Source organism: Rhinoderma darwinii, chromosome 6 (assembly GCF_050947455.1).
Source record: "Rhinoderma darwinii isolate aRhiDar2 chromosome 6, aRhiDar2.hap1, whole genome shotgun sequence".
NCBI classification, from domain to species: Eukaryota; Metazoa; Chordata; class Amphibia; order Anura; family Rhinodermatidae; genus Rhinoderma; species Rhinoderma darwinii.
The window spans coordinates 146,520,304-146,547,743 of record NC_134692.1 but is presented as its reverse complement, the minus strand read 5'-3'; the positions used below and the strand labels follow the sequence as shown (position 1 = coordinate 146,547,743).

Sequence of the window (27,440 nt, the reverse complement as noted above, 5' to 3'; positions counted from 1 at the left end):
GCTGTAATGTAGATAACAGTGGTCCTAGTAATAAAGAGGCTGTCACCAGATTATAAGTGTCCTGTCTCCTACATAATGTGATCGGCGCTGTAATGTAGATAACAGTGGTCCTAGTAATAAAGAGGCTGTCACCAGATTATAAATGTCCTGTCTCCTACATAATCTGATCGGCGCTGTAATGTAGATAACAGTGGTCCTAGTAATAAAGCGTCTCTGTCACCAGATTATAAGTGCCCTGTCCCCTATATAAGGAGATCGGCGCTGTAATGTAGGTGACAGTAATGCTTTTTATTTAAAAAAACGATCTTTTTTCACAACGTTAGGAGCGATTTTGGTTTATGCTAATGAGCTTTCTTAATGCCCAAGTGGGCGTACTTTTACTTTCGACCAAGTGGGCGTTGTACAGAGGAGTGCATGACGCTGACCAATCAGTGACCAATCAGCGTCATGCACTCCTCTCCATTCATTTACACTGCACTAGCGATATAGATATATCACTATGTGCAGCCTCATACACAAGCCCTAACATTACTACAGTGTCCTGATAATGTATACACATGAAATCCAGCCTGGACGTGATGTGTACTCACAATCCTGACACTTCTGAATCTTTTCTGTGAGATTCCAGCAACGGATACGAAATCTCGCGAGATCACGGAGCTAAACGAGATTTGGTTTCACTTGCTGGAATCTCACAGAAAAGATTCAGAAGTGTCAGGATTGTGAGTACAAATGACGTCCAGGCTGGATTTCATGTGTATTCATTATCAGGACACTGTAGTAATGTTAGGGCTTGTGTATGAGGCTGCACATAGTGATATATGTATATCGCTAGTGCAGTGTAAATGAATGGAGAGGAGTGCATGATGCCGATTGGTCAGCGTCATGCACTCCTCTGTACAACGCCCACTTGGTCGAAAGTAAAAGTACGCCCACTTGGGCATTAAGAAAGCTCATTAGCATAAACCAAAATCGCTCCTAACGTTGTGAAAAAAGATCGTTTTTTTTTAAATAAAAAGCATTACTGTCACCTACATTACAGCGCCGATCTCCTTATATAGGGGACAGGGCACTTATAATGTGGTGACAGAGCCTCTTTAAATAAATCTATTTGTTTGTTACTAATACAGTTATTTCATGGTATTTTCTTACATACATACATACACACTGTAGTAACTCCACCAGCAGAATAGTGAGTGCAGCTCTGGAGTATAATACAGGATGTAAGTCAGGATCAGTACAGGATAAGTAATGTAATGTATGTACACAGTGACTCCACCTGCAGAATAGTGAGTGCAGCTCTGGAGTATAATACAGGATGTAACTCAGGATCAGTACAGGATAAGTAATGTAATGTATGTACACAGTGACTCCACCAGCAGAATAGGGAGTGCAGCTCTGGAGTATAATACAGGATATAACTCAGGATCAGTACAGGATAAGTAATGTAATGTATGTACACAGTGACTCCACCAGCAGAATAGTGAGTGCAGCTCTGGAGTATAGTACAGGATGTAACTCAGGATCAGTACAGGATAAGTAATGTAATGTATGTACACAGTGACTCCACCAGCAGAATAGTGAGTGCAGCTCTGGAGTATAATACAGGATATAACTCCGGATCAGTACAGGATAAATAATGTACGTACACAGTGACTCCACCAGCAGAATAGTGAGTGCAGCTCTGGAGTATAATACAGGATATAACTCAGAATCAGTACAGGATAAGTAATGTAATGTATGTACACAGTGACTGCACCAGCAGAATAGTGAGTGCAGCTCTGGAATATAATACAGGATGTAACTCAGGATCAGTACAGGATAAGTAATGTATGTATGTACACAGTGACTCCACCAGCAGAATAGTGAGTGCAGCTCTGGAGTATAATACAGGATGTAACTCAGGATCAGTACAGGATAAGTAATGTATGTACACAGTGACTGCACCAGCAGAATAGTGAGTGCAGCTCTGGAATATAATACAGGATGTAACTCAGGATCAGTACAGGATAAGTAATGCCATGTATGTACACAGTGACTCCACCAGCAGAATAGTGAGTGCAGCTCTGGAGTGGGTGGAGTAGGAGGTGTGGAGAGAGCTGCTGAGACTTCCGTGCAGGCCTTGGATCCAGGGACTTTCCTTATCCTATCTGCCCAGGCCTCATACCATCTGCCTGGGCTTGGAAAGTACCCTGAGGGGGGTTCCATCCTAGGATGGAGCCTCAGACCTCTACCTCCCGGAGCATGCCAGCGGGGGGTAGAGGGTCATCCCAGCTGGCTGGGAATATGCAAACGGTCGCGGGGGTGAGGAGATCATCTCGGGGCAAGGCTATCCTGGCTCCCCCAGTGGCTGGAACCCTGGATAAGGGTATGGAGACGCGGTCCGGCATGGTGATAGAGGTGTTGTCGTCTGGAGAAGGACCAGCACTGTCCGGACATTTGGATGACGATCGTGTGGAGGAATGGGGACAGCTGAGGACCGGAGAGACGGTGGAGAACTTCAGCTCCCGTCTGGCTATGCGGTTGGAGGAGTATCGGGACCTCAGGAAGTCGCTGCAACGGCTCCGTGCGGACTTGGCGGTCGCCAGAGGAAGGGCTGCAAAAGCCACAGGAGGTAAGAGGTCCCGATACCGTTTAAATGTGAAATCCTTGTTGGAGGAAATAAAAGAAGTGGAAGAGAGACGTGAGGAGATTTTAGCAGGCGGAGGGGTGTTTGGTGAAAAATTAAAAAACGAAGAGAGGTTTGCCGAGATGGCAGCACCTATAAAAATAGAAAGTGTGGAGGAAGACACAGCAAAGGAAAATGTGGTGGAGAAAATGGAGCATGAGAATGTAAAGTCCAGAGAAGGCTCAGATTCTGAGGCACCCAGGAGCAGTGAGGAGGAGGAGGGTGGACTCACAGCTGGGAGAAATCAGGAGAGTTTTGATACTGACAGTGAGCGGCCTCCAGGATTACTTACACAGATCCGTAACGTGGAGTCGCCGGTATCCTTGCAGGGATTTTGTTTTGGTGCGGAGTTACCCGCAGAGGAGGAAAAGCAAAAGAAAAAAAAATTTAAGAAGAAAAAAAAGGAAAAGGAAAAAAAATCTGCTAAAGGTTCATTTAAAATGGTGTATACAGCAAGATCCTTCCTGTGCTCTGAGCCAGATGAAAGTCAGGATCAGGGCGCAGGTCCCGCAAGACCCCCAGCTCCAGCCTCTGCAGTGGGGCTGGAGCGGGAATGCGGGGAGAGTGTTACGGGTCCGGCATTAGAGCACGTGGTGGTCAAAATGGCGCCGGACGCCAACCCCTGCAAAGGGGGCGGTACTGGTGGCCTGGTGACGCCAGGGGGTGTGTCCCCGTGTCCGGTGAATGGCGAGCCCGGGAAACTGGTCTTTGATGCGAGTCAGGGGTCGGGAGAACGGGTAAACCAGAAACCGGATGTGGTGTCTGAAAGCCGGAAGTCTGTCGGTGTCGCAGTAAAGCCGTCAGACGTTCCGGACAAGGGCGGTCACAGAGGGGGCTCCGGCTCTGTTGGCCACTCCTCTGTGGGAGGGGGGAGTGGTCCGGCACCGGAGCCGGCTCCTGTGACGTCAGTGGCTCCTTCGTCCGCATCGCTGAAAAGTGGTGTAGGCGAGAAGGGGGCTGCTGGCGACGGTGGCCCCTTTCCCAAAAATGTTCCGCGCATAGAACAGATGGAGGTTAATGAGGCGGAGGGCACAGCGGGGACATCGCTTATAACATCTGGTGGCGTCCCTGCAAAGGTGCCTGATGATGCGGAGACTGAAGCAATGTCTAATCAAACAAAATGTACAGCAAAAATACATAACATAGAACCAGGCCTGGCCAGAAGGATGACTGCAGGGGGACCTGGTGGGTTAAATGAAAAAGTTGCGGCTGTGGATGTGGGAACTGCTGGGGGTATGCAGGTGTCTGTAAATAAAGTTGCTGGAGTGTCTGCTGGTAATGGGGTGTTGAGTGCTGTGTCTGTGGGTGGTGGGGATGGGGTATCAACCAGGGGCAATGGGCCTGGCGCTCCTCTTGCTGTGACATCCGGCAGGTCTTATGCTGGTGTGGCAGCGGGGGGACAGCGGGCCCACCCATCTTCATCCTCAAGGTCCGGGGACGGTAACTTGCAACAACGTCTCTTGGACGCTTTAAGAGAGGGAAAGCAAACCCTAACCATAGGGGGAGTGCAGAAGGACCTGTCTTTCTGGATAGACAGATATGGTCTAAATGCCTTCCGAGAGCAACGAGGAGATCAGTGGTCGCTCCCAACAGCCGGGCAGGCTGTAGCCAGGAGGAATGTGGTCCGTCTCCGGTGGCGTGGCAATGATGCGTGCCCTCCCAGAAAGAGGGTGGTGGAGCTGCTGCTGGGGATGGGCTTCAAGGCGAGTGACATCTTTGCCTTGATACATCCTCATGGCTCGGTCGAGTTCGACATCAGCTTTGTTCACCTAGGGGGCCTTGAGGTCTTCTGGGGGAATTACGAGCTGATGAAGGACGAGCCTGGCTGGCGAGACTTTGCTGCACAAGCAATTTCTCGCCAAAGTGGTCCCAAGAGAGTGACCGTTCTTACCCGTAATGAGTCACTCTCTTGTATTGATATCATGACCTGGTTGGGAAGGTACGGAGAGGTAGTAGAGATGCCACGGAAGAACATGGATGAGTTTGGCATCTGGTCAGGGGCCTGGACGTTCATGGTTAAACTAAAGCGTCTGGGACAGACGGTGTCCCACATACCATCGTCTGCTTTCCTGGGAAGAGATCGGATCCTTGTCTTCTACCAGGGGCAGCCGAAGTTGTGTCACCGGTGTGGCGACCCCTCACATTTGAGTGCAGGCTGCAAGGTGCAGAAGTGTGCTCATTGTGGGGGGATTGGTCATCTAGCCGCATCGTGTGACCAGATTCGCTGCAACCTGTGTGGTGACTTAGGTCACCCGTTCAGTCGGTGTCCTCGCTCTGTTGTCAATGCTTGTTCCAAACCTGCAGAGGATGAGAGGAGGGAGGCCTCCGTGGGTGCGGGCAGGGATGATGGGGCACAGGGGCAAGGGAAGAATGCAAAGAAGGGTCCCCCTTCTCGCCAGAGAAGGGCGGAGAAGCGAAGGAAGGAGAGGATTCGGAGGGCGCTCCAGGAAACTGGGACGACCTCTGATTCGGATCTGGATGCCCCCCCTGAAGCTGATGCCCCTGGGGAGGCCGAATTGAACGAGGAGATGAGGAGGATTCAAAGGGAGCAGAGGGCTGAGGACTCTCAGTCCTCCCACTATGAAAGTGTGGGAGAGGAAGAGAGGACTCAGCCTACAGCAAAAGGGACACCGGGCAAAACCCAAGGGCCAAATACATCTGGCCCTGCCCTGGCCCAGGAAGGTAAATCCTGTACCCCCCTGGTGCGCTCTACTGATCGATACCATGCTCTCGTGGACATTCCAGCCTCTCATACTAAGAGGGAGGGCATGGTAGGGCACCCTAGAGTCGTTGAGCCTCCCCTGCTGCAGGTGCCGTTGCCCCCAGAGGGGGAGGTTGACCCGGAACTTGGGGATGAAGATGGGAATAGGGTGGTGAGTATGGACTCCTCAGTTTGCAAGAAGCGAGGCAAAGAAGGGGGGTCCTCATCAGATAGAGGGGGGGTGGGAAGAAGAAAGCCGTCTAACTCAAACATCCATGATGGCGGCACCCACTCAATCAATTAACGTTGCCAGCATTAAGTCAGATAGGGCGAGATTTGCAGCCTTTGATTTTCTTGGCCGAGTTGAAGCCGACATTTTGTTTTTGCAGGAGACCAGGCTGTCACTTTTGGCAGACGTCGTTAAATCTAGGAGGGAGTGGCGACGCGGGCCCTCCTACTGGTCTCTTGCGGCTGAGCCCTATAGCGGAGTGGCGGTCCTTTTCACCGCAACGGTAACATGCCGACGGATGATTGAGTTAGAAATGGGGAGGTGCTTGATCTTAGATGTCCTCATGAGGGGACAGGAATTAAGACTAATCAATATATACGGACCCCAGAGCAAATGGGACCGTAAAAGTCTCTTCATGAGGATTAAGCCTTTCCTTTTTTCAGGTCGACAAGTTATCTTTGGAGGGGACTTCAATACTGTCGTGAGGCCCCGAGATAGAGGAGGTTCCGGAGATAAAAAATTGACCTATGATAGTTAGCATTAAAAAATATAGTTAGCGATGCTCGCCTGGTGGATATCCACATCAGGTCTAGGATAGACAGGTTTTTTTTGAAGGAGGAAGCCATCTCTTCACCAGTGTCCGTTGTTGAGGTGGAGTTCTCCGATCACTGTATGATTATTTTCTCTTTGAACATTGCAGAGTCCCTCCAGATGGGAAGAGGTATATGGAGGCTGAATTCTACTCTCTTGGAAGAAGCGGAGATAAGACAGGCCTTTGAGGATTTTCTTCAGAGCCAGGTACCTTTGTTGGATCTCAGTGGTACAAAGTCTGAGTGGTGGGAGTTGTTTAAAGTCCGGGTGGCAGGATTTTTCCGCAGGCTCTCGAGCCTCAGGTCCATGAGTAGGTACCGCCTATATCAGGAACTGAGGAGGAAACTCGAACATCTGGTCTCAACCGGGGGTAGTGGGGAGGAGATCTCCGTGGTGAAAGCTTTGCTCAGGAGGTGTCAGTATGATAGGCACACATCTTTAGTTCTTGAGAGGGATTTCGGGAAGTACCGCTCGCCCGACCCCTACAGGAACTGTAAGTTGTCAGTGAGTCGTAAGGTAGTGACTGGACTGATTGATAGTACAGGATCTCTGAAGAGATCCAAATCAGGGATCTTGGAGGTCGTCAGATCCTTCTACTCGCACCTCTTGGGGAAGCAAGATCCAAACCGAGACAAGATGTCGGCTTTCCTGGCTGAAACCATCCCTGAGCCAGGGGTAGACCCCTCTCTCGGTGTTTTGATAGACTCGATCAAGGAAGAGGAAGTTGGATTGGCGATTGATGGGCTTGCCCTCAAAAAATCGCCAGGGCCGGATGGCTTAACATCCGAGTTTTATAAGACTTTTAAAGGAACCCTAGTTCCCCTCTTGACTGAGGTGTTTAATGAGTGCCTTTCCTCGGGTACTTTGCCAATGTCAATGAGGAGGTCGGCCTTGATCGTTTTATCGAAGGGTAAAGACTCGACCCGTATTGAGAATTGGCGTCCCATAGCGCTGCTCAATACGGACAGAAAGGTTCTCGCAAAGGTGCTGTTTAATCGGCTGGTGAAGTTTGCATCCCGGCTCCTTTCGCCGGTCCAGCATTGCTCTGTTCCAGGCCGCAGCACATTTATTGCTGTCCTCAGTGTCAGAGAGGCAGTGGAGCAGGGAAATTCTGGTCGGTGGGAGGGGTACATCCTGTCCTTGGACCAGGCCAAGGCTTTTGACCGGGTGGACCACGAGTACCTCTGGTCGGTCCTTCTGAGGTACGGCCTACCGGGGGGGTTTGTCAATTGGCTACAGACCTTATACACTGGGGCTGAGACTTTTGCGCTGGTGAACGGTTGGGTTGGAACCCCCTTTGAGGTTGGGTCTGGTGTCCGCCAGGGTTGTCCCTTGAGCCCTTTGCTATATGCGTTCGCAATTGATCCTTTTCTTAAAAGGATCGATCGTGGGCCATTGGCGGGAGTCGGGGCCGGCCTGGAGGGGCCGGAGGCCACTCAGAGGGTGGTTGCGTACGCAGACGACGTCTCCATTTTTGTCTCCTCGAGAGGGGAGGCAGAGTGGGTGATGTCGGAAGTGGAGCGTTACTCATTGGCATCTGGGTCCAAGATCAACCGGGATAAGTGCAAAAGTCTCTGGCTGGGAGGAGGAGATCCTGGTTTTGATCTCCCGGACACCCTTCCAGAGCCTCAGGGGTCTGCTAAGATCTTAGGAGTCGAATTTGGCCCGGGTGATTACCCCAAGAAGAACTGGGAGGATAGGCTGAATCTAGTTGCCCAGAAGGTCGACCAATGGAAGGGTTGGTCCTTAACCCTGAGGGAAAGGGTTCACTTAGCCAAGGCCTACCTGGTGCCCATGTTGCTTTACCTGGGCAGTGTGTGCATCTTGCCAGAACCTCTCTGGACTCGGGTCTATAGCCTGTTCTTCCAGCTGTTATGGGGGAACAGGCTCAACCTAATCAAGAGGGAGGTTACTTACCTACCAAGGACACTAGGCGTGTTAGGTATGGTTAACCCGGTGGTGTTCCTAGTGAACACCTTTGTTAAGATCAACCTGGCAAACCTCTGGCAAGAGAGGGCTCCTTGGTGGATATCCTCCTGCAGGGGGTGGTTTCGGCCTTTCTTCCAGGAATGGGAGAGAGGAGGGCAAGTGAAAGACCTGCGTACACCTCACGGACATCTCCCGGCTTATGCCACCCTGGCGCTGAAGATTGTTCGCCGGTGGGGTCTGGAGGTGTGGGAGATCAGGACCATGTCGAGAAAATTTCTTGACAGGAGGGTCCTGATGACCCACTTCCAGAAGCCCCTGGTGCTCAAAGACTGCCCAAGTAGTGACCTCGGGGTGGGATTAAAACTTTTAAATTCAGCGAGGATTCCCCAGAAGTTTTGGGATCTGGCTTGGCGTTGCTTCCATGGGAGACTGTATGTGAGGGGCAATCTAAAGTGCAGAAGCTCTGATGATCGGGATTGCCCCCGGGAGGAGTGTGGCGGAGTGCTGGAAAGCATGGAGCATTTCCTGCTTCATTGCCCTTTCAATACAGAGGTATACAAAAGGGTGGGAGCCTCCATTGGTTGGCCAGGCCTAACCAGCCTCTCCTATGCTGGGTGGGCCTATGGAGTGTTCGGAGACCTCGGTGGTAGGGACCATTGCACCTTGTTTCTAGTCAGTATAGTGGTCAGGCACTTTATGTGGAATGCACGATGTCTAGTTTCTACCCAGAAGAAAATCCTCCTAGTGGATGAGGTTGTTAGCAATATCATGGGTGACCTGGTGAAGGTGCATTCTTTGGAGGTTGGCAGATTGGGAGCATCCAAAGCCTCTCGTCTTTGGAGGGGCTTTTCCTTTTGGGTGCCTTAATGTGTCTGCCTTCATGAGGGAGGGGGGGGTCGTCACCGGTGCTCAACCGGAGGTGGGGGTCTGCGTTCCGCTGAGGCACCAAAAAAAATATAGCGATAGGACTCGGAATAAGGGAAAGGTGAGGGTCAGCATAGGGTCAGCTTTCAATAGGGTCAAGAAAGGGCTAGTAATAGGGTAAGGAGATAGGGCAAGCGATAGGGAGGGTGCAGCGGTGGACGTGGTACCTTGGCCTCTGGGGGGGTGCTGGGGGGGCTTTCCCTTCTCTCTATCTGGTGATGGGCTAGGTAAGCACAGGAAGATTTTTGTTTTGTTTAGGATTGAAATGGCAGGAAAAAGGTTTAGAAGCGACCGAACTTGGTGCTTTCGGGTACGGTGTATTTTGTATATGGTTTGGTATTTGGACAAGTTGGTGACGTGTATTGTATTATATTGTAGAAATGTTGTTAGAATAGGGATAGACTTAAGGGGGTTAATAGATAGGTTGGGAGGGGGTCGGGGGGGGGGGGGGGGGTTTGCCTGACCCAGCCCCAGACTATGCGGACATGGGAGGACATGGGGCGGGGGGGCTGGGCTGGGGTGTTGGGTGTGGTGGTGGGGGCCAGCATCTGGACTATGCGGACGTGAGAGGACATGAGGCGAGATGCTGGCTGGGGTGGTGGAGTTTAGGTAAGAAGGGTAAGGTTAGGGAAAGTCAGGATGTGTATAGTGTGATTAAAAAAAAAAAAATTGGGATTAGTATTATTATATTTTGGATTGTTTTTGTTATTATTATTATTTTATTATTTTATTTGTTATTATGTTGTTTGATTATTATCATCATTATTATGTTGTTTCTTTAGGCCCTTGGTTGACGCGGGTCGGGGGATTTTCTGTTAGTACTTTGGATTACGTTTATATGATGTTTGTATATATTCTAGTTATTGTTTAGTTTCGGATGAAGTGTAGATGTAAGTATATAAGAGTGGGGTGTATGTGGCCGGGTCTGGTATCGTTTTCTCTTCTCATATACAGAGATGTATATAAGAAAATTTGTTTATAAGAATTGGGTTGTGACTTTTTGGTTATATGGAATTAGTTATGTATTTGTTTTTCAGTTTATGTTTTGTAAATTTATATAAAATAAAGAGATACAGGATATAACTCAGGATCAGTACAGGATAAGTAATGTAATGTATGTACACAGTGACTCCACCAGCAGAATAGTGAGTGCAGCTCTGCAGTATAATACAGGATGTAACTCAGGATCAGTACAGGATAAGTAATGTAATGTATGTACACAGTGACTCCACCAGCAGAATAGTGAGTGCAGCTCTGGAGTATAATACAGGATGTAACTCAGGATCAGTACAGGATAAGTAATGTAATGTATGTACACAGTGACTCCACCAGCAGAATAGTGAGTGCAGCTCTGGAGTATAATACAGGATATAACTCAGGATCAGTACAGGATAAGTAATGTAATGTATGTACACAGTGACTCCACCAGCAGAATAGTGAGTGCAGCTCTGGAGTATAATACAGGATGTAACTCAGGATCAGTACAGGATAAGTAATGTAATGTATGTACACAGTGACTCCACCAGCAGAATAGTGAGTGCAGCTCTGGAGTATAATACAGGATATAACTCAGGATCAGTACAGGATAAGTAATGTAATGTATGTACACAGTGACTCCACCAGCAGCATAGTGAGTGCAGCTCTGGAGTATAATCATCTTGTAAGACTATACAGTAGTAAGTACCACAAGAACGGGATGTTGTATTATAGTATGTGGGCTGTCAGTAAATCTATTATGTGAAAATCGATAATGTGGTAATGGGCGGAGCACAGGCTGTAATAAAGGGCACAGTACAGACTGCCGTGAGACTCCTCGGTTTGCTGATACCGTCCCTTAGATAACACTTCAGAGCTTCACAGTAATTTACTGACACGGTTTGTTTTGTTTTCTTTATTGCTGACACATAACATGTTTTTTCTATTTCAGACCCTGCCACCTGTGTAGACAGGAATATATATTATCTGACAGAAGACTGACACTGGAGAGGATGATTGTAGGACAGGTGAATACAATCTATTGTTCTCTGTTATCAGACATGTCAGGCTGGGGGAGGATGACTGTAGGACAGGTGAATACAATCTATTATTCTCTGTTATCAGACATGTCAGGCTGGGGGAGGATGACTGTAGGACAGGTGAATACAATCTATTGTTCTCTGTTATCAGACATGTCAGGATGGGGGAGGATGACTGTAGGACAGGTGAATACAATCTATTGTTCTCTGTTATCAGACATGTCAGGATGGGGGAGGATGACTGTAGGACAGGTGAATACAATCTATTGTTCTCTGTTATCAGACATGTCAGGCTGGGGGGAGGATGACTGTAGGACAGGTGAATACAATCTATTGTTCTCTGTTATCAGACATGTCAGGATGGGGGAGGATGACTGTAGGACAGGTGAATACAATCTATTGTTCTCTGTTATCAGACATGTCAGGATGGGGGAGGATGACTGTAGGACAGGTGAATACAATCTATTGTTCTCTGTTATCAGACATGTCAGGCTGGGGGAGGATGACTGTAGGACAGGTGAATACAATCTATTGTTCTCTGTTATCAGACATGTCAGGATGGGGGAGGATGACTGTAGGACAGGTGAATACAATCTATTGTTCTCTGTTATCAGACATGTCAGGCTGGAGAGGATGACTGTAGGACAGGTGAATACAATCTATTGTTCTCTGTTATCAGACATGTCAGGCTGGGGAGAGGATGACTGTAGGACAGGTGAATACAATCTATTGTTCTCTGTTATCAGACTCGGCAGTCTGGGGGAGGATGACTGTAGGACAGGTGAATACAATCTATTGTTCTCTGTTATCAGCCATGTCAGGCTGGGGGAGGATGACTGTAGGACAGGTGAATACAATCTATTGTTCCCTGTTATCAGACATGTCAGGCTGGGGGAGGATGACTGTAGGACAGGTGAATACAATCTATTGTTCTCTGTTATCAGACATGTCAGGCTGGGGAGGATGACTGTAGGACAGGTGAATACAATCTATTGTTCTCTGTTATCCGCCATTTCAGGCAGGGGAGAGACTCATTGTAGTGTTCCCAAATGGGAAGAATGGCAGGAAATGCAGAATTCTCCCCTCCTAATTATCTCCATTGCTGAGAACACAGTGATATGTGACTGACATCAGCCGCTCTTCTTAGAACATTCCAGCACTATTATAAGATCTGAAAATGTGGGTGACTGGCCCTTTAAATGTACATCGTCTAACATTCTACAGTATATACTAATGGAGGTTTAGGAGTTCTGTAGCTGGTGAGGTGTCGGGTTCAGGACTTGTCCAGCAGTCGCTCTACAGGCGGGTGTGACTTGGGTGTAACCAACCCCCTCCCCCGCCTGCAGTTTACTTACACTTTCACTATGACTTTTATATACAGTCTACTGAGGAAAAGGGGTTAATGTGCGACTGCAGCGGGGGAGAAACCAGGTACAGTCCCCGAAATATAGAGAGATATATATATACTGCACCCGGAGACTGCGGCGGGGGAGAAACCAGGTACAGTCCCCGAAATATAGAGAGATATATATATATACTGCACCCGGAGACTGCGGCGGGGGAGAAACCAGGTACAGTCCCCGAAATATAGAGATATATATATATATACTGCACCCGGAGACTGCGGCGGGGGAGAAACCAGGTACAGTCCCCGAAATATAGAGATATATATATATATACTGCACCCGGAGACTGCGGCGGGGGAGAAACAAGGTACAGTCCCCGAAATATAGAGAGATATATATATATATACTGCACCCGAGACTGCGGCGGGGGAGAAACCAGGTACAGTCCCCGAAATATAGAGAGATATATATATACTGCACCCGGAGACTGCGGCGGGGGAGAAACCAGGTACAGTCCCCGAAATATAGAGAGATATATATATATACTGCACCCGGAGACTGCGGCGGGGGAGAAACAAGGTACAGTCCCCGAAATATAGAGAGATATATATATACTGCACCCGGAGACTGCGGCGGGGGAGAAACCAGGTACAGTCCCCGAAATATAGAGAGATATATATATATATACTGCACCCGAGACTGCGGCGGGGGAGAAACAAGGTACAGTCCCCGAAATATAGAGAGATATATATATACTGCACCCGGAGACTGCGGCGGGGGAGAAACAAGGTACAGTCCCCGAAATATAGAGAGATATATATATATACTGCACCCGGAGACTGCGGCGGGGGAGAAACAAGGTACAGTCCCCGAAATATAGAGAGATATATATATATATACTGCACCCGGAGACTGCGGCGGGGGAGAAACCAGGTACAGTCCCCGAAATATAGAGAGATATATATATATACTGCACCCGGATTCTTTGATCTTCTTCTTCTTTTTGGAGGTCGTTACATTTTTGGGCCGTTGTTTCCATCGTCTTTTCTTCCTGAGTTATAATAATATAAGGCTCTGTTCACACTTCACACGCTTAACAGAAACCGGCTGTGAATACGGAGCTTTTCAAGGAAACACCGCCTCTGATTTTAAGCCGTTTTTTAAGCAATTTGCGTTTTTCGCTGCGTTTTTTACGGCTGTTTTTGGCGCTACAGAAGAGCAGGGCAGGTGAACGGGGGATATTTATTTTAGGGGTGGAATTGCAAGCGGCCGATCGTCTATCTGTCCGTCTCGCGGATGTTTTCTAGCGCGCTCTATATAGAAGTTACAGACAAAGTCGTCAGCGGGGCAGTCCGGACACGTGCAAAGTGCCGAGAATTTATCCAGACCGAATCGAACAGTCGCCGCGTCCGTTCTGTCAGTTCTTTCTCTCGGTCGCCCGCGTCCGTTATGTCGGTTCTTTCTCTCGGTCGCCGCGTCCGTTCTGTCGGTTCTTTCTCTCGGTCGCCCGCGTCCGTTCTGTCAGTTCTTTCTCTCGGTCGCCGGCGTCCGTTCTGTCGGTTCTTTCTCTCGGTCGCCCGCGTCCGTTCTGTCGGTTCTTTCTCTCGGTCGCCGCGTCCGTTCTGTCGGTTCTTTCTCTCGGTCGCCCGCGTCCGTTCTGTCAGTTCTTTCTCTCGGTCGCCCGCGTCCGTTCTGTCGGTTCTTTCTCTCGGTCGTCCGTTCTGTCAGTTCTTTCTCTCGGTCGCCCGCGTCCGTTCTGTCAGTTCTTTCTCTCGGTCGCCCGCGTCCGTTCTGTCGGTTCTTTCTCTCGGTCACCCGTCCGTTCTGTCGGTTCTTTCTCTCGGTCGTCCGTTCTGTCGGTTCTTTCTCTCGGTCGCCGCGTCCGTTCTGTCGGTTCTTTCTCTCGGTTGCCCGCGTCCGTTCTGTCGGTTCTTTCTCTCGGTCGCCCGTTCTGTCAGTTCTTTCTCTCGGTCGTCCGTTCTGTCAGTTCTTTCTCTCGGTCGCCCGCGTCCGTTCTGTCAGTTCTTTCTCTCGGTCGCCCGCGTCCATTCTGTCAGTTCTTTCTCTCGGTCGCCCGCGTCCGTTCTGTCAGTTCTTTCTCTCGGTCGCCGCGTCCGTTCTGTCAGTTCTTTCTCTCGGTCGCCGCGTCCGTTCTGTCGGTTCTTTCTCTCGGTCGCCCGCGTCCGTTCTGTCAGTTCTTTCTCTCGGTCGCCCGCGTCCGTTCTGTCAGTTCTTTCTCTCGGTCGCCCGCGTCCGTTCTGTCGGTTCTTTCTCTCGGTCGCCCGCGTCCGTTCTGTCGGTTCTTTCTCTCGGTCGCCCGTTCTGTCAGTTCTTTCTCTCGGTCGTCCGTTCTGTCAGTTCTTTCTCTCGGTCGTCCGTTCTGTCGGTTCTTTCTCTCGGTCGCCCGCGTCCGTTCTGTCGGTTCTTTCTCTCGGTCGCCCGCGTCCGTTCTGTCGGTTCTTTCTCTCGGTCGCCCGCGTCCGTTCTGTCGGTTCTTTCTCTCGGTCGCCCGCGTCCGTTCTGTCGGTTCTTTCTCTCGGTCGTCCGTTCTGTCGGTTCTTTCTCTCGGTCGCCCGCGTCCGTTCTGTCGGTTCTTTCTCTCGGTCGCCCGCGTCCGTTCTGTCGGTTCTTTCTCTCGGCCGCCCGCGTCCGTTCTGTCGGTTCTTTCTCTCGGTCGCCCGCGTCCGTTCTGTCGGTTCTTTCTCTCGGTCGTCCGTTCTGTCGGTTCTTTCTCTCGGTCGCCCGCGTCCGTTCTGTCAGTTCTTTCTCTCGGTCGCCCGCGTCCGTTCTGTCGGTTCTTTCTCTCGGTCGTCCGTTCTGTCAGTTCTTTCTCTCGGTCGCCCGTTCTGTCGGTTCTTTCTCTCGGTCGTCCGTTCTGTCGGTTCTTTCTCTCGGTCGTCCGTTCTGTCGGTTCTTTCTCTCGGTCGTCCGTTCTGTCGGTTCTTTCTCTCGGTCGTCCGTTCTGTCGGTTCTTTCTCTCGGTCGTCCGTTCTGTCGGTTCTTTCTCTCGGTCGTCCGTTCTGTCGGTTCTTTCTCTCGGTCGTCCGTTCTGTCGGTTCTTTCTCTCGGTCGTCCGTTCTGTCGGTTCTTTCTCTCGGTCGCCCGCGTCCGTTCTGTCAGTTCTTTCTCTCGGTCGTCCGTTCTGTCAGTTCTTTCTCTCGGTCGTCCGTTCTGTCAGTTCTTTCTCTCCGTCGTCCGTTCTGTCAGTTCTTTCTCTCGGTCGCCCGCGTCCGTTCTGTCTGTTCTTTCTCTCGGTCGCCCGCGTCCGTTCTGTCGGTTCTTTCTCTCGGTCGCCCGCGTCCGTTCTGTCTGTTCTTTCTCTCGGTCGCCCGCGTCCGTTCTGTCGGTTCTTTCTCTCGGTCGCCCGTTCTGTCGGTTCTTTCTCTCGGTCGCCCGCGTCCGTTCTGTCGGTTCTTTCTCTCGGTCGCCCGCGTCCGTTCTGTCAGTTCTTTCTCTCGGTCGCCCGCGTCCGTTCTGTCAGTTCTTTCTCTCGGTCGTCCGTTCTGTCGGTTCTTTCTCTCGGTCGCCCGCGTCCGTTCTGTCGGTTCTTTCTCTCGGTCGCCCGCGTCCGTTCTGTCGGTTCTTTCTCTCGGTCGCCCGCGTCCGTTCTGTCGGTTCTTTCTCTCGGTCGCCCGCGTCTGTTCTGTCAGTTCTTTCTCTCGGTCGCCCGCGTCCGTTCTGTCGGTTCTTTCTCTCGGTCGCCCGCGTCCGTTCTGTCGGTTCTTTCTCTCGGTCGCCCGCGTCCGTTCTGTCGGTTCTTTCTCTCGGTCGCCCGCGTCCGTTCTGTCGGTTCTTTCTCTCGGTCGCCCGCGTCCGTTCTGTCGGTTCTTTCTCTCGGTCGCCCGCGTCCGTTCTGTCGGTTCTTTCTCTCGGTCGTCCGTTCTGTCGGTTCTTTCTCTCGGTCGTCCGTTCTGTCGGTTCTTTCTCTCGGTCGTCCGTTCTGTCGGTTCTTTCTCTCGGTCGCCCGCGTCCGTTCTGTCGGTTCTTTCTCTCGGTCGTCCGTTCTGTCGGTTCTTTCTCTCGGTCGTCCGTTCTGTCGGTTCTTTCTCTCGGTCGCCCGCGTCCGTTCTGTCGGTTCTTTCTCTCGGTCGCCCGCGTCCGTTCTGTCGGTTCTTTCTCTCGGTCGCCCGCGTCCGTTCTGTCAGTTCTTTCTCTCGGTCGCCCGCGTCCGTTCTGTCGGTTCTTTCTCTCGGTCGCCCGCGTCCGTTCTGTCGGTTCTTTCTCTCGGTCGCCCGCGTCCGTTCTGTCGGTTCTTTCTCTCGGTCGCCCGCGTCCGTTCTGTCGGTTCTTTCTCTCGGTCGCCCGCGTCTGTTCTGTCGGTTCTTTCTCTCGGTCGTCCGTTCTGTCAGTTCTTTCTCTCGGTCGCCCGCGTCCGTTCTGTCAGTTCTTTCTCTCGGTCGCCCGTTCTGTCGGTTCTTTCTCTCGGTCGCCCGCGTCCGTTCGGTTCTTTCTCTCGGTCGCCCGCGTCCGTTCTGTCGGTTCTTTCTCTCGGTCGCCCGCGTCCGTTCTGTCAGTTCTTTCTCTCGGTCGCCCGCGTCCGTTCTGTCAGTTCTTTCTCTCGGTCGTCCGTTCTGTCGGTTCTTTCTCTCGGTCGTCCGTTCTGTCGGTTCTTTCTCTCGGTCGTCCGTTCTGTCGGTTCTTTCTCTCGGTCGTCCGTTCTGTCGGTTCTTTCTCTCGGTCGCCCGCGCCCGTTCTGTCGGTTCTTTCTCTCGGTCGCCCGCGTCCGTTCTGTCGGTTCTTTCTCTCGGTCGTCCGTTCTGTCGGTTCTTTCTCTCGGTCGCCCGCGTCAGTTCTGTCGGTTCTTTCTCTCGGGCGCCCGTGTCCGTTCTGTCAGTTCCTGCTGCAGGAAGAGGTGAGAGGTAAGAGACGCCTCCTGACTCCTCAGACACCGCACAGTCAGCTCTGCTGCGCCAGTCTCTATAAATGTAATAGGAGAATATCAGAAAACATTTCTAGACTTCACTGTAAGACTGTTAACCGTTTACTTCCCATATACTGACTTATACTCCAGTCACATCCACAGCTGCAGACACTATTCTGCTGTTACATCGTGTCTTATACTCCAGTCACATCCACAGCTGCAGACACTATTCTGCTGTTACATCGTGTCTTATACTCCAGTCACATCCACAGCTGCAGACACTATTCTGCTGTTACATCGTGACTTATACTCCAGTCACATCCAAAGCTGCAAACACTATTCTGCTGTTACATCGTGTCTTATACTCCAGTCACATCCACAGCTGCAGACACTATTCTGCTGTTACATCATGTCTTATACTCCAGTCACATCCAAAGCTGCAAACACTATTCTGCTGTTACATCGTGTCTTATACTCCAGTCACATCCACAGCTGCAGACACTATTCTGCTGTTACATCGTGTCTTATACTCCAGTCACATCCACAGCTGCAGACACTATTCTGCTGTTACATCGTGTCTTATACTCCAGTCACATCCACAGCTGCAGACACTATTCTGCGGTTACATCGTGACTTATACTCCAGTCACATCCAAAGCTGCAAACACTATTCTGCTGTTACAGCGTGTCTTATACTCCAGTCACATCCACAGCTGCAGACACTATTCTGCTGTTACATCATGTCTTATACTCCAGTCACATCCAAAGCTGCAAACACTATTCTGCTGTTACATCGTGTCTTATACTCCAGTCACATCCACAGCTGCAGACACTATTCTGCTGTTACATCGTGTCTTATACTCCAGTCACATCCACAGCTGTAGACACTATTCGGCTGTGACATCATGTCTTATACTCCAGTCACATCCAAAGCTGTGGTCTCATTTCCTGGTTTCTTTTGAGCTTATGATGAGCTCTCATGTGACTGCTTCCCCCTGCTGGTTTGCTGCGTTGCATTGTGGTAGATGCAGGGAGCAGGTTTTGTACGGTCTCTGCTGGTCCTAGGTGTCTCTTAAGTTGATATTTTCTCTTGACAGCAGCTGAGACTTCGTTATCTGGTCCCTACAGGATCTGTGTCCTGACATGGAGGTCCTCGCGGAGCAGATCGGGAGAGGTGAGCGCAGAACCAGCACCGCACAACCCACAGAACTCCATAAACTTTCCTCATTGTGATGTGACATTATAAGATCCTGGGACCATTTATAACTATTATGGGGAGAGGTACCGTAACAGCGCTCCGGGGGGAGAGAGGGGCTGCAGATGGGGAGAGAGGGGCTGCAGATGGGGAGAGAGGGGCTGCAGATGGGGAGAGAGGGGCTGCAGATGGGGAGAGAGGGGCTGCAGATGGGGAGAGAGGGGCTGCAGATGGGGAGAGAGGGGCTGCAGATGGGGAGAGAGAGGGGATAACGGGGGTTACAGGGGGGATTTGAGGGGGCGAGGGGTGGCTGCAGGGTTATGGGGTAGTGGGAAGGCGAGGGGGGGATGGGTGACTGCCGGGTGATCAGAGCGGTGAGATGACTAATTATTATTTTTATCTTTATCACAGCAAGACTCGGTCCAGTCCCTCTAGCGTATGTAAGTGTCCGTGTGTCCGTGTGTCCGTGTGTCCTGCTATTATATTATTATTAGTATTTATCATTCTATTATTATTTCCACCACTTGCATTGATATCCCAGATCTTTGCCATCGCGCTGATTCCCTTGTGGACATCGTTCTCCAGTCATGAAAACTCCTTGTTATTTTCGGTAAGTTTTCCTTGGTGTTTGGGTTGATGACCTCATGGTTCACACACGGTCGGACCAGCCCCGGAGGAGCCATATTGGTTACCAGGCCGAGTGATTGATTCCTATTTGCTGCAGACTTCTTCCGATCCCTGTGCCCTCTCGGTCGCCGTGCCCCCTCAGTTGTGCCCTCTCGGTCGCCGTGTCCCCTCGGTCGCCGTGTCCCCTCGGTCGCCGTGTCCCCTCGGTCGCCGTGTCCCCTCGGTCGCCGTGCCCCCTCGGTCACCGTGTCCCCTCGGTCACCGTGTCCCCTCGGTCTCCGTGTCCCCTCGGTCTCCGTGTCCCCTCGGTCTCCGTGTCCCCTCGGTCTCCGTGTCCCCTCGGTCGCCGTGTCCCCTCGGTCGCCGTGTCCCCTCGGTCTTGCCCCTCGGTCGCCGTGTCCCCTCGGTCTTGCCCCTCGGTCGCCGTGTCCCCTCGGTCTTGCCCCTCGGTCGCCGTGTCCCCTCGGTCTTGCCCCTCGGTCGCCGTGTCCCCTCGGTCTTGCCCCTCGGTCGCCGTGTCCCCTCGGTCTTGCCCCTCGGTCGCCGTGTCCCCTCGGTCGCCGTGTCCCCTCGGTCGCCGTGTCCCCTCGGTCGCCGTGTCCCCTAGGTCGCCGTGTCCCCTCGGTCGCCGTGTCCCCTCGGTCTTGCCCCTCGGTCGCCGTGTCCCCTCGGTCTTGCCCCTCGGTCGCCGTGTCCCCTCGGTCGTGCCCTCTCGGTCGCCGTGTCCCCTCGGTCGCCGTGTCCCCTCGGTCTCCGTGTCCCCTCGGTCTCCGTGTCCCCTCGGTCTCCGTGTCCCCTCGGTCTCCGTGTCCCCTCGGTCGCCGTGTCCCCTCGGTCGCCGTGTCCCCTCGGTCGCTGTTCTTTCTTCTGTCACTTCCTGCAGGATATTGATTATTGATTTTTTTCCTTATTCCAGATGTGTGTAATCATCACAGTCCTCGTGAAAGGTTCGCTTCTCTCATGCTGGATCCTGTACAGAGCGGTGAGTGGCCGGATGTTTCCTCAGCGCTGCAGATGTTGTGACTGATTTCATCCCTGTCCACACTGATTTATACAATTATTACTGTATAAGATTAAAGATCTGCGCCAGGATCGCCATAGATCACAGCCACATTTACCGCAGAGTTCCAGCGCTCCCTCCTCTCTGCGGGACCTGAAGTTTTGTTCATCCTGATCCACGTGTTTCCCGACTAGGCCAGAACTAGTGAAACTTTGTTTTTCCATTTTCTCCGTAAAAAAATGACCTGTCCGTGTTTTGAGGATAAATTTTCCTTCAAAAAAAGAAAAAAATCTGGCTTGCGCCCTGCTGAGTGCTGATTGGTGGAAGGTGACCCCATGAGTTGGGTGACACCCTCAGTAATGGGGTCAGTAGTGGCGGCTGCCTGTGTATGAGACCAGGATGGGTCAGAGACGATGAGTTCTTGCTTTTTCTCCCTCTCTGTTGCAGACATCTGGGATCCTGCGGGTGGCGCTGGTGTCGTGTGTGATGATCGCTCAGATTATTCTCCTTCAGTTCAGTCTTCACGCCTCCCTGTTCTCCTTGGTGAGTATGAGACACACAACACATGGCGCCGCGTCCTGTATAATCTCCGGCTCTGTAATAACCGCCTGCTCTTCTATGTCTCCTCGTAAAGATCATCCTCGTTCCTCCGTCCACCTTCACCGGACTCTGTATCTTTAAATTACATCTATGCGACCGGGCCGATGACAAGTGCGAGGTGAGCACGGGGCGTAATGGCTTCCTCTGACCGTGAATGTGGGGTGATTATAGGTAACTACATATTGGGGTACTGCAGCCCACGTCACCCGTCACAGACTATGCCACCCATCACAGACTATGCCACCCATCATCCACCTCCCTGTATAGTGGAATATCCTCATGCCGTTTTCTGGATCCATTCTTCACTCTCCGTCTTGATCTCGGGGGTTCTTGACGTTGAGTTTTTCCTTCTTATTTCAGGATCCGGTTCCTGGTCCTCGGAGCAGACAGGTTATTGGGATATTCTCCCGGAACGCGCAGGAGGAGTACGCGTGGCTGGCCTCCATGCTGAGACGAGTGGGGACAGTAGTTTCTTTCTCGATCACAAACTCCAATTATCAGCAGTTTACACAGCAGGTCACTCAATGTACGTTCGCCATATTGTATCACTCGAAGACACGGGGACGGCTCAACATCACCAATGTGACGGACTCGCTGTACGACGAGGAGCTGAAATACATGTCGCAGGCGCTCGGTAAGACACAACGCCAGTGGGGCCGCACACGGCAGCCAATCAGAACTGGGCTTGTATTTGTTTTATTTCCGATTAGACAGCTGGATTTTTTTTGAGTTGGACATCACCACTGAGATTATACAAACCCCCGTCCACTGGTGATTTTTAGGAGTAGTGGTGGGTGCTGGGCTGTTTGGTCCCTCGCTAGATGACCTATGTATCTGGACAGGCTGGAACTTGTGGTTCTGAGGACCTACATGAAGGAGGGGTCTTATGGCAGAAAAAGCCTCATCCCCATTCCTACTATTGAAACCCAAAGTCCCGGGATAGAAGGATCCTGCATTAGATAATCCTCCTCGTCCCGTTCTTTGTAGCTGAGAACGTCCACTTTATCCTCCGGTTATCACCTCCATTACTTGTGATGACGGATCTGATGATACTTACTCCATGACCCCCAGTTTTAGGACGACTCGTAATGTCAACCACTCTGAATCTGTGGTCATCAGCGGCTCCTTGGCCTTGTTAGTCGAAAATGAGTCATTGAGAAAGGGGGAAGATATTTAGGCTGCTATAGACCAATACAATGGACGGTTCTGATGTGTGACGGATTGTCACCGGGACCAATGGCCATTTAAATGAACGCGTTAGACAGTCTCTGTCCTATTAGATTTACCTAGAAGACGTCACCCACACTGGGGCTTTACACCAGGCTGCACAACCTCCAGAGGCAGATGACGAGAGTTGGCGTCTTTCTTGGTTCTTTTCTGTTGATGTCTATGAGGGAATTGAACCCCTGGGAATGTACGTGATCTTCAGTAACCCGCTCCTCAGATCTCCGCTCTTCTCCAGCCCTGGTTTACCTCTTAATCTCCATTGTCCTTACAGGTAAGAGTAATGTCATTGTTGTGGCTGATGACCTGGATGACAGTGGCCCCATGATCGAGAAGAACATCCTGACTAAGCAGCCGTCCATCGCTCAGCTGACCAGCGGCCTCCACCTGTTCACCACGAAGGAGAAAATGGACGGTCAACTGATGGAAAAAAAAGTGAAACTAATGTATAATATGATCTCTAAAGGTACAACTGAGGTCTAAGTCCAGGGAGGAGACGGTGGTGGTGGTGGTGGTGGTGGGGGGGTGGGGGGGGTTAGCCAGACATCCATTGAAGTGAAATCTTGCTATCAGGATAGACCGAGCTATGGGGCTGTATAAGAAATAAGCTTCATCTTAGACATCCAAAACCATGACCGTCAATATGAAAACCAACAATGTGGACGGCAATCCCTTTACGAGATGACGACCGAGGTCTCGTGGCTGTCCAAATATTCCGACAAGAATTCTCCTGTAATGTTTATTATACAAACAGCCCCATCTCCGTCCTACATGGACCTCGTAGCCTTGACATGCATCCGAAATGTAAAGATTGGTGACACTGGTTCTTCACCTGCGATTTGATTAAACTGCAGCATTTAATGGTAGAAAGAAAATCAATGATCAATGAGATTAATCAGAAAGGGACGATCGGCTCCTTTAATTACTGGAGTTTCCTCACCGGGTATTTTTTGTGATTTCCTCTCCCAGCCTTCCAGATTATCAGACAAATTCCTAACTCCAATGTTCTCTCAGTCGTGTGTAATGCCTGTGCTCTCCAAGGACGATGATCTGCCTTGTTTTTGTATCTTTTTGTGACATATTAAACATTTATAAAATCTGCTTTTGGTCTAAGCTCATGAACTGGAACTTGTGGTGGACGTCCAAACATTGGGATCCATCTCTTCCCCATAAAGTGTCCCGTGTAATACTGATGGGTCCTTACACCATTGTAGACCTCTTTGTTGTAAATCATTGAGTTTATTGTCCCCACAAGGCGGCACGCTCTTAAATAAACTTGAAGCCATCGGGTGTAGGTTGCCATCGTCAAGATGGGGTCAGATGATGGATGTGTATGCGGTCGTAGACTGGCGCCAAGCGTTCCCCATCATCTTGTATTCTAGAGATCACTTTGCTCCATAGTACAGGCTCTTCCCAGTTGTCCACACTTGTCCGGTGTCCATAGATGTAAAGATTTATTATCCAATACAACCGTTAATGTAACGATATTCATGGTGTCTGTGGGATCGATATGATTGGATCCAACCAACTGAACAGAATGCAATTTATTGGACGTCTCGTAGCGTTTTCTTTGGTCGTTGGACCTTAACGTGTGATTGTAGGTGAATCCATATGGCAACAATGAGTGTGTTCTTTGGTGGAGTAGGATACTTCATCGAGGAGGTAAGGTTGACTCGCTGGGTGGAGTGTGATCATTTCTTGATGGTCTTTTGGTGAAATGAATAAACCGAATTCCGTTTCTCCCCTCAGGGTGGACCATTGAGATTGTATCTGATCTAGTAAGTGTATATATTTTATATACAGCACGAGGAAGTGTCAGTGAGAACTCCTCACGATGGTCTCTGTATTCTCTTATGGCTTGTGATATTGATGATTGTTTCTCATGGACAGGTCTTGGTCTTCTTGGTCATAGCGCCCTGGTTCTTCTTCATCTATTCCATCTACCATGTGAGTCACGGAAGCCTTGCAGATATCTCTGTGGTGTTGAGGGTCATAACATTTAAATGCAATCAAAATAATGTGTAAGAAGAAAATAATACCCCCCCCCCCTCCCCCATACTATTATATATAGCCCTATTTATATAACAATACACTTGTTGGGGACCCTCCTCTGCTTGTTGGTTCCCCCCAGATTCAAAGGATCTCGAAGGCCGCTCTTCAGTCCTCTCAGCATAGACAGTCTGTATCTGAGTGGTCCAGGGGACACAATCCTCTGTGCTGCTGTGAGCTCTCAATCTGGAGTTTTCTAGGGACGGTTGTGGTCATAACTCTAGCGCCATCTGCCATAAAAATTTATAGAGAATGAGATGGAAGGAAGGGACGGGGAACGAGGGGTTAAAGGCTCGTGTACACCTACAGATCATAGTTACTGTAGGAACAACTTAAACGGATGATGAAGGTAAATGAGAAAGAGCCGTCATACATAAATATTATGGTAATGGTAATATGATCGGTCGTCCCTATAGTTATGGGGGCACCTGTGTATGACCATACAGAAGAAGCGTCCATAAAACGCTGGTAACCGCTCTGGGGGGTGTTAATTATCTGGTGTCCGTGCCGTTCTATAATGAGCCTCCACATCAAGTCCCTAGAAATCTGTCCTGATGGGATCATTGATCGTCTCTTCTTTCCACTTCAGGTGATTTTCCTGATCACAACAAACCTGAACGGATCGTTTCTCGTGTATTACGCCGCTCGCCCTCCGACTCATGTGAGTAATGGACGTAATTAAGAGGGATTATGGGTCCAGGTTTAGGTGTAATGATCCATATAGACATAATACACATATACCCCCCCCCCCATGAGTGTATTTATGACAAGCTGCTCGTGGACAATCCCATTGGATAACATTTGGTGGTTTTATTATCTGTGAATGTTACTGGAGAGGCTGAACGATGTCTCTTAGGAGGATATATGTGTCCGTGTCCAGCTCTTCAGGCCTGGTATATATGTCCGAGTGCACACGTAGATTGTATGTATATTGTGGGCTGTTCATGTCTACATATTGGGGTCTATGGCACATAGTGGGGTGGTCCCTAGGAGCGGGACGTGGAGCGTATTTTCAGGGAACACCTTTTCTTTTCTTTTTTTTATTACATTTTTCCTCCCAGCGTGACTCTGTGCTTCCATCTACTCATCCCATCCAGCGGCAGAGAAACTCGCCCCACTCACGGGGGACAAAGAAGGTAGGAGATGGCGGCTACTAGATGGCGGCTACTAGATGGCGGCTACTAGGTGGCGTCTACTAGGTGGCGGCTACTAGGTGGCGGCTACTAGGTGGCAGCTACTAGATGGCGGCTACTAGGTGGCGGCTACTAGGTGGCGGCTACTAGGTGGCGGCTACTAGGTGGCGGCTACTAGGTGGCGGCTACTAGATGGCGGCTACTAGATGGCGGCTACTAGGTGGCGGCTACTAGGTGGCGGCTACTAGGTGGCAGCTACTAGGTGGCGGCTACTAGATGGCGGCTACTAGGTGGCGGATACTAGATGGCGGCTACTAGATGGCGGCTACTAGGTGGCAGCTACTAGATGGCGGCTACTAGGTGGCGGCTACTAGAGGGCGGCTACTAGAGGGCGGCTACTAGACAAGGTTTTATCTCGTTTCTTCTGAACCTCCAATTGTGTCTGAATGACGTCAGATCTGCGGAGATGATCAGATTATAGGAAAGCTTTGGTTTTGATTATTGCGGCTAATGATTAATCTTCAGGCTGATCGGTGCGCTTACTTCTCACGTGCGTGATCTGGGGCTGACATCTATGGAATTAACTTTATCTTATATCTTTTATCATTTAAAGTTCAGCAATAAATAATTTTAAGAAATGTGGATAGTAGGGCATCTGGTCAGGGACAAATCTTTTTTTCAGCTTTGAGAAGTTTTGTCGTGTATCTTACTCAACCGCGGGTCCCGTCTCACCAGGATGAGGGCTTGTTGTTTTGCAGGGTGCCCGTCTGGTGGGATTAGCTGCGGTTCTGGTACTGATGGTGGTTGAGTTGTCCTCCTTGTATTGGGTAACATCAAGTATGAACATGGTGAGTGTGTCCGCGCCCTCCTTCCCCGCCGTGAACCTCCGCCTGCTCCTCAATGACATGGTCTACATTCTCTGTAGGTCTTGCTGATGGCGCAGTCACTTGGGACGGGAACATTCACCCTCAAGCTGTTATGTTAGGACCAAAGATCAACAAGGTGTGTGGGGCCTCGTCTTATCTCAATCTTGTGAAATAAATAGACAAGAAATGTAAAATCTTCCAGGAATGATCATAAAAAAGTGACGTGACCTTAGTTGGCGGTGGAAAAGCGGAGTAACCAATCAGATTCCAGCTCTTAGTTCTTCACATTGGAAAATAAACGCAGCCGCCTCATTGGTTGTTATGGGCATTGGCTCCTAATTTTTTTTTCGTCTGTTTTGATCAAACATTTTTTAATGAGACAGCGTGCGTATAGGGGCATCAGGGGGGACGTAGGCAGAAGTGGGCCCCGTGCAAGAACAGCTCATAGACCCCATCTAAAATCATCCAGAATAACCCCCCCAAGTGTCTCTGCAACTGTTATTCACTAGCTCCATCCCTGACATGAAATCGAATAGACCGCAGCATCTGAAGCTGGTAAAAGGAACTTACTAGGCGCCTGTGCAGCTTGTACGTCTCCTGTGCTGCCGACCCGCTCCCCCGACTGTAATAAAAGGACAGATTCACCTCAAATCCACCCTGACTCCCCCTATAATTGTTTATCCAACATCAATATTCTGTTTCTTCTCTTCCAGAATCTTCAAAAAGAATCAGAGACCAAAACCTCAACGAATTATACAAACGAACATACAGCGTAACGGGGTGCTCCAAAATCTAATATGGTCTTCACCTCATGAGACCTCAAGACCATTCCTGCCCCCTCCGCAATCCTCATTACCCCATTATATCACCTTTACTCACAGTACAGCTATTATCTCAATAAAGGGAATCCTCTTCATAAATAATTATCTGCAACACAACTTGTAAAATGTCCAAGAAATAAAACGTTACAGAACTTATATTATTATCCATAGGAGGCAGTATTATAATAGTTATATTCTTGTATATAGGAGCAGTATTATAATAGTTATATTCTTGTATATAGGGGCAGTATTATAGTAGTTATATTCTTGTATATAGGGGCAGTATTATTATAGTAGTTATATTCTTGTATATATGGAGCAGTATTATAGTAGTTATATTCTTGTATATAGGGGCAGTATTATAGTAGTTATATTCTTGTATATAGGGGCAGTATTATAGTAGTTATATTCTTGTATATAGGAGCAGTATTATAGTAGTTATATTCTTGTATATAGGGGGCAGTATTATAGTAGTTATATTCTTGTATATAGAAGCAGTATTATAGTAGTTATATTCTTGTATATAGGGGGCAGTATTATAGTAGTTATATTCTTGTATATAGGGGACAGTATTATAGTAGTTATATTCTTGTATATAGGGGCAGTATTATAGTAGTTATATTCTTGTATATAGGGAGCAGTATTATAGTAGTTATATTCTT

General features: G+C 49.8%; 1 protein-coding gene across 11 annotated transcripts in view; it reads left to right on the top strand.

Moving 5' to 3' along the window:
- LOC142656101 (uncharacterized) overlaps nt 1-26,880 on the top strand; it is a 29,546-nt gene extending 2,666 nt beyond the window's left edge. For 3 of the 11 annotated variants that reach the window (XM_075830973.1, XM_075830972.1, XM_075830975.1), the window contains 16 exons: nt 10,970-11,045; nt 18,361-18,437; nt 18,870-18,898; nt 19,000-19,068; nt 20,002-20,067; nt 20,533-20,628; nt 20,720-20,803; nt 21,046-21,319; nt 22,184-22,375; nt 23,659-23,687; nt 23,800-23,856; nt 24,548-24,619; nt 25,020-25,094; nt 25,850-25,939; nt 26,017-26,093; nt 26,671-26,880. In XM_075830973.1, coding sequence (XP_075687088.1) covers nt 18,407-18,437; nt 18,870-18,898; nt 19,000-19,068; nt 20,002-20,067; nt 20,533-20,628; nt 20,720-20,803; nt 21,046-21,319; nt 22,184-22,375; nt 23,659-23,687; nt 23,800-23,856; nt 24,548-24,619; nt 25,020-25,094; nt 25,850-25,939; nt 26,017-26,076 — 1,224 coding nt within the window. In that variant the 5' untranslated portion in view covers nt 10,970-11,045; nt 18,361-18,406 and the 3' untranslated portion in view covers nt 26,077-26,093; nt 26,671-26,880. Of the gene's footprint in view, nt 1-2,368; nt 2,615-6,298; nt 6,397-10,969; nt 11,046-18,360; nt 18,438-18,869; nt 18,899-18,999; nt 19,069-20,001; nt 20,068-20,532; nt 20,629-20,719; nt 20,804-21,045; nt 21,320-22,183; nt 22,376-23,658; nt 23,688-23,799; nt 23,857-24,547; nt 24,620-25,019; nt 25,095-25,849; nt 25,940-26,016; nt 26,094-26,670 lie in introns of those variants that run through there. The other 8 variants (XM_075830974.1, XM_075830976.1, XM_075830978.1 and 5 more) reach the window with 8 other exon arrangements.
- The last annotated feature ends 560 nt before the right edge of the window (nt 26,881-27,440 follow it).